At 37.8% G+C, this 7,304-nt stretch overlaps 1 protein-coding gene across 3 annotated transcripts in view; it reads right to left on the bottom strand.

The window, feature by feature from the left end:
- Positions 1 to 3,298: 3,298 nt before the first annotated feature.
- LOC124141027 (leucine-rich repeat and IQ domain-containing protein 1-like) overlaps positions 3,299 to 7,304 on the bottom strand; it is a 46,468-nt gene continuing 42,462 nt past the window's right edge. For 2 of the 3 annotated variants that reach the window (XM_046508879.2, XM_046508881.2), the window contains exons 28-30: positions 6,102 to 6,162; positions 5,062 to 5,134; positions 3,299 to 4,255 (exon numbers count right to left, since the gene is read on the bottom strand). In XM_046508879.2, coding sequence (XP_046364835.1) covers positions 4,107 to 4,255; positions 5,062 to 5,134; positions 6,102 to 6,162 — 283 coding nt within the window. In that variant the 3' untranslated portion in view covers positions 3,299 to 4,106. The remainder of the gene's footprint in view (positions 4,256 to 5,061; positions 5,135 to 6,101; positions 6,163 to 7,304) is intronic. The other variant, XM_046508882.2, reaches the window with a different exon arrangement.

Genomic DNA, 7,304 nt, shown 5'->3' with positions numbered 1-7,304 from the left:
CGGGACGCGGGACGCATAAAATCACATGTACCCCTTGTCATACTGCTACAATTACTGCGAGTGTGACAGACAACCAACAAGGTTACACCATGTTTAGCATCTCCTTGCATTTTAGTCCTTATGAAATGATTTAGACAAAATGTACAGAACATTGCAACCTTATGTGGAATCATGGTGTAAGCTAAAATATAGGTTCAGCTCAATTCAAGATGCAAAATAGCTAGTTATGATTAAACGAAGATGATTTTAACAAATGTGAACAAAAGATGGTATTTATAATTCATCAAAGTTCCAGCTTTCCTGGCTGTACTGTTTCTCAGAAGATTTTTTTAAAATTATATTTTAAAAAATGTCAGTAACCATAATCTTTGACAGTACCAATATCATTGTGTAACATTTGTACAATTTTTGATATAATAATCATCTTTACCGAGGCTAGGGAGTTAACTGACTGTAAAAGTCCAGTTTTCAACCTTGCTGAACTAGGCTGGAATTTCTGGGCTCGATTCCACTAGTGGCTATTACAAGTTATGTTCCTGCTATGGCTCTCCTATTGACCAATCAGATTCAGCTTCGCATATCACTTGCATTTGCTTCCAACAAAATGGTGGTGCCCAGTGGAGATGATCTCACCGATAATAAAGATCGGGTTTTACTTTGTGAAGTGCATGAAATCACGTGAGCACCTTGATTAAAAACATGAAAATATTTGGAAAATATCTGTTGGTGCCGAGTTGGCGGTACACATGCTTCACAAATCATGCAGTTGATCAAAATCTGCATGACAGTTGACGAACAGGTTGTCAATTTTGTTACGTCATTACATGTGCTTTTCCCCTGAATCTTAATATAATCACTTGCTGTGGATCCATAATTATATGAACATTTGTATAAATGTTACATAGATTACTACACAAGTGTCTGTCTGATACCATTTATCTTACGAGTTGTTTCAAAACATATCTAACAAGCGAAAGGGAGTTAGATACGTTTTGAAACGATGAGTTTTGAAACCACAGGCAAGAGTGCAGTAATCTGTTTCTTACACACCTTAAACTCACACCATCTTAGCATTGAATGGATCCATATCTTTTCGCTATTCTCATGATCACAGTGGCGCATTAATACATAATACAACGGTCATTTGTGACATCATCTGGCCTACTGCTTACTTCCGATACCTCCACAATCAAAGTGTCTGCCATATCCGTGGATTATCAAGGCAATGATGTTAATGCAAACAAGACAAGACCAAAAAACATTTATTAACACTCTAAAACCATAACATTTCGACACAGGCATAGGTGAATTCGACCGAAGCATGAGTAAGTTATCAATAAATTACAATCAAGAAAGTAGTCTGTCATTATTTGACCTTTGGTCATCACCACTGAGGAGCCAATCACGGACCCAGAATTCATGCTCACACATATGTCTGATACCAGTTATCTCAAATGGGTTTCTCACCCACAGATGTGTAAAAAACCATGATAACAAATATTATCACCTGCTGTGGGTCTAAGTATTAGATGAAAAATTGTATGAAAATTTACACCATGACACTAAAGATTCTTTAAGTGTGATTTAAAATGATATTAAAAACCCTCTGAGACTTGGTAACGTGTGTCATTTTTAATAGTACAGCTCCACTTTAAACAATACGCTCCAAAATGAATGCATAAATAACAAATTGTATGACTGAATTAACTTCATTACTGACGATAGCACACCAAAAAAATGCATTATCAATAATATGTTTGACATAGTTATGCAGTACTGACATACCAAAACACATTTCATAATAATAAAAATAATATTAATAAAAATAAAAATAATAATAATAATAATAATAATAATAATAATAATAAATAATAATAATAATGACAATCTTGTTTGGATTTGATGAAGTAATTGACTAGTTGATGTTACTAGTAGTTGGCATTCAGGAATTGCACAATTAAATGCAATTAATCTGATCTGTTAAATATGACACAGATGTTGGGGTTTTTGGTAGTGTCATCAAAATCTTTAAGGTGGTATTCTTAAGACTGTTCGTTCACTGGCAGTTTCAAGCCATCATAAATATCTTTAAAAACACAGGCCTTGTACACAAGCAGTAATACCACAGGAACTACATAAATACAATGCATTGTTACGTATCAAAGTGCACTTGCACATTGTTCTGATTTGGATAATAACAATATTGACACTGATGCGTTGTTGTACGGTAAGTGTCTCAACAATATGTTCAACACAATTTCAGTCACACTATGGTGACTGGATAACACAAAGTAACAAAAATCAAAGATATTTATAACTTGAGCAAAATCCCAGAGTATGGGTAAGAACCTGAGACAGTGGCAACTAAGGGAAAGAACTCTTACCAGTGACAGATTGGCTTCAGAGACAAGAACAGACAAATGGGGATTTAGCAGAAAAAGTGAAATCTGTTTACTAAAGCTCAATGTAACACTAAGTTTTCAAAAGCTTTCTACAAAGGCACAGTTCAAAGTTAACAACATTCAAAGACTTCTGAACTCTTATACTACTCCACATTTGATAGGGATATTTTTATCTTTCCATGATTAGTCCTGGAACAAATGCAAGAAAAGTGCCCATGTTTTAGGATCTTTAGCAAAAGTGTTATCCAGTAATTTGTATGACAGCTCCCACCCTATAGAAATTACTCTCAGTATGGAACTAGCCTATTAGCTCATATTAAGTTTTGCCTCTTTACATTCAACATCATACCATTTTTTTGTTTGTTCCATTTGATTTTTTTCTGCAAGGCTTTGTTGATAATTAGTTGACGGTTTGTAAAATATCAGAGGATGCGCCAACGAGTGCTTCACATTCAGAACTATCTCGTGGGCTGGAGGTTAACATAAAATTGTTTAAGGCAGTTTGAATATTTAAGCTAGAAGTAGCATGTTCAACACATATGTGACTGTTGGATGCCAGCATCTGTATTTAGTAAAGGTTACATTGGTGGCCTTATGAGTGAGTGAGTGAGTGAGTTGGGTAAACACCGCTTTTAACAGTATTACAGTTATATCGTGGTGTGTCAGCTTAATGTAGGAGGAAAGCCTGAAGTGATGCACTCAGACGTTTACCACTTCGGTGAAACCCACGAGCACGGGTATGGTGCTGACAAACCTAGAAACATAATCGGGGTGAACCGGGATTTGAACCCACAATCATAGGATTCTGGCGTACCCAAGGGATGCAACTCTGCAACTCTGCAACTCTGCGAATCACAGCGCCTTAGACGACTGGGCCACTCGTGCCCCCTGTGGCCTTATGAAAAAATATGCCAATTATATGAAAACATATACTTAAAACACTTCAATAGAACATATAAATATTATGATTGTACTGTTAATAGACATTTTAACTTTTCATAAGTGTTTTTCACATTGTGAATATAGCCAATAACTACCATTCTTTCTTCTCCTCACTTTGTTTAAAAAGAGCAAACCCAACTCAATGAGCCCCTTACTCTGTGCTGACCACAGATAGGCAATGGTGCTCTACATGGTCCAGCATTGCTGTGTGGGTGATAGGGCAGGAGGTATCATATTACCTGATTTTGATGGTATCTCTACATTTTGCCCAGCAGTATGATCATGGACCCTAAATATAGTATTAAGTGTCCATGGTATGATGCACAAAAGTGATTCTCATAATGTCAAGTGTATATTTACAAAGTCATATCTGATTACCCCTATCAAAAGTCGAGTAGTATATGTTGCTTCCTCATCTTAAGTACACACAGACATCATTCACAGTTTCAACACAGAGTAAATTTCAAATCTAGTCCACATCAGACAACAAACACACATCCACTAGAGTCAGTACATCAGTTATGCAACAACCCATGCTTACGGTAAGAGGCGACTATGCGTGTCATAAGAGGTGACTAACGGGATCAGGTGGTCACGCTCGCTGACTTGGTTGAAGCATCGTATCCCAACTGCGTGGATCGATGCTCATGATGTCAATCACTGGATTGTCTGGCCCAGACTTGACTATTTAGAGACTGCCGTCATATAGCTGGAATATTGCTGAATGCGGCCTTAAACATCAAACAGAACAAACAAAAAACATCAGTTATGTCTCTTCCGGCCACCACCCCAGCCTACATCCACGTCAGTTGGTTTGTTCCTCCATGACATCTTCTCTTTCCGCCGGCCACCATTACTGCCACTGCTTCCTGCAGAGTTGGGCTTGATCGGAGGCAAGAATGTAGTTTGACCTGGAGTAGACAGGTCAAGACCAGTCAGGTACTGTCAGTTATGGATGCAATGAAATTTGGTCACTTATGATTTTTTTTTTACATCGTTACCATTCTGTCACTCATCCCACTTTTTGCAACTTTGCAACAATTTAGACAAAAGGCTAAAAAGGTTAAAATAATGCAGTGCAACATTAAAACAAAAGCCCCATGTCTCACGCTACATTAATAAGAAAGTTAATGACCTTGACCCTCAATTTCAGCAAATCATATGATTTATTCATTCTTGTAAAAAACATCTCATACAAGCAAAAAGGGTCAATTCAGTACACAAGGAGGCAGAACGTCCTTGAGACTGGTCATTCCAGTCACCTTGACCTCCAAGGAAGGATGATCAAAAGCCTACAATTCAATGCCAAACCCTTAGGATAACTAGTATAAATGGTATCCAATTACAGTCAACACTTCCAAAGTTATTAGATATTTTTGACAGAATGACCTTGTGGGTGAATTTGTCCTTCAATATCAGTTGCAAGATTTTTAAAGGACTAACCTGCATATAAACCAAATATGCATATTGGTGGAATTCAATGAGGCAATGAAAAAAAAAGCATATGCTACTTACCATTTTAATATATATACCTGGTATTATAATCAAATCTAAGACCTTTCAACAAAACACTTCCTGGCATCACTGTTTCAGCATAAATATTAAATTGGATTATTATGAAATAAGCAAATTTGTGCACCTAAGTCAAATTCCATGTTCAGCTTTAATTCTTGACGTGTGATGTATCCGTACCTTGACCTCATGACCCATGACCTACCTGAACCTTCACCTGATGAGAACCTCCTGCCTCTCCGCTCCTCCACACTGTGAGAGTCATCATATCCAGAAGTCTGTGTGTACAGGAGAAAACAATTATTGGAATAATATTATAATGGCCTTTTAGTTCTTGTTGCTTGGTTTGCCGATTTTTCTCTCAAAAATAGATGTGGTCAGTGAATGTTTTCTGAAATGGTCACTGTATAGTAAAGTAGGTAGGGTAATCCTGTTTAAAAACATGACCAGTTTTAGAACTATGAAAGCAAAGTCATCCCAGAGCCAGTAAGCAATGATGACAATTATTACAGACATATTCTCTGTTTATACCATCAACATTATGTGCCCTGAAAATGTCCCAACTAGTGAAATATATTAACTTGGCAGAAACAGACAAATGACTTCTCATAACTGTTTTTTCAAATCTCCATTTGTGAAATGAGGATTGGAACACTTTCATACCATAACCCACATGAGCAAGTGTCATTGGTACATCTTGTTGTAGTCATACAATGGTTTAGAAAACAGGAATAGTCTTCAAGTAATGTCCCTATTCTGGGGACAAAACACAGATCTTGTTTGTGAAAAGTGATGGCAGTCACCACTGTGCCACCACCCACTCAGAACAAGGAGTTTCTATCAGTCACATTCAAAGGACGTTGAACCAAATACTCTCACTATCAGTCACATTAATTATAAAACAATAATTACCTACATATATACTACCATACATAAAGGTTTAATTCTTTTCTTTTACAACCCCCCCCTCACCCCCCCCAACAGTTTTGATTAATTACATTCTGATTCCTAAAATGAGTGAGTGAGTATGGCTTTATGCCGTTTTCAGCAATATACCAGCAATATACCAGCAATATCACAAAGGGGGACACCAGAAATAGGCTTCACACATTGTACCCAATAGGGGGATCAAACCTGGGTCTTTGGCGTGACAAGCGAACGCTTTACCCACTACGCTATCCCACCGCCCAGATTTCTAAAAGATCATTAACATCAAAGAGATCAGTAGAAGTCACGATGACTTACCATGTTCATGTGTCGAGCTACAGGATGACCTCCCTCATAGTCACTGTTCCTCTCTGACGGCCTGGATCAGTCAATCAAATGTTCACTCAAATCTTACAGACACTATGTTTCTTTTATATTTTAATTGCTGTTTGATGCTTAACACACCTCAGCAATATTTCAGCTATATGAAAGCATCCTGCAAATTATCAAGTCAAGACCATACAAACCAGTGATTAATATCATGAACAATCTCAACCCAATAGGGTACGCCGTCAGAGTACATGTTATAAACCAGGACACCGACTCTGACCACCCAATCCATGTAGTCACCTCATATGACAAACAATAGGTTGCTCGGGACCTATTCTAATCCAGAAACCTGTTATAGTTATGTTAGATAACATCTTCCCAAGGCAAGGGAGTAACCTGACTGTTAAAGTTCAGTTTCGATAGGGCTGGGACGGGAAACTCGGGTATCGGGGTCGGACCCGTGGTTAGTCACGTGATATATTGTTTAATGACAAAAATTATCAAGAACTCTTTGGTTACTCTACAAGTCACTAATGTTCACATTTCTTTCTGACTAAGCACCCATTCCTTCTGATTTTTCATAAGGTTGAATAAAGATATAACTTAATTCAGCTTCAGTGTATGAATGACCAGATTGTTTACTACGTGTATCTAAATACGTTTTGCCAGGGCTATGCTAAAAATGTTCCCAATCGGACATTTTGAGACATCTCCTGAGACTTACAATGGGTACCCGGTAGGGTCAGGTAATAGGGGGGTGAGTACCCGGGTAGTAAATTTGGACTCGTCCCAGCCCTAGTTTCCACCTTGCAGAACTAGGCTGGAAGTATGGAGCTAAACTTTGGCTGGACCAACAAGTCTGTGCATAGTCCAATTAAAATTGCGTAACGAAATTGACATCCGATTCGTAAACTGCTGTGCAGATTTCGTTTGATTGCAGGATTTGCAAAGCATCTGTACTGTCAACATGCTGTCAACAGAAATTTTCCAATTCTTCTCATGTATTTTTATCAGGGTGCACATGTGATTTGATGCACATGGCAAAGTAAGACATGCTTTATTACAAAATTGACCTTGATTATCAATCAGATTGTCTTCCCTGGACGCTGCCATTTAGTTTGAAGCAAATGCAAGTGATATGAGAGGTGGAATCTGATTTGGTCAATAGGAGTGACACAGAAGCGACATTAC

The sequence above is a fragment of the Haliotis rufescens genome, unplaced genomic scaffold, assembly GCF_023055435.1.
Source record: "Haliotis rufescens isolate VD_foot unplaced genomic scaffold, xgHalRufe1.0.p SCAF_6, whole genome shotgun sequence".
NCBI classification, from domain to species: Eukaryota; Metazoa; Mollusca; class Gastropoda; order Lepetellida; family Haliotidae; genus Haliotis; species Haliotis rufescens.
This window is presented reverse-complemented; position numbering and strand designations above follow the sequence as displayed.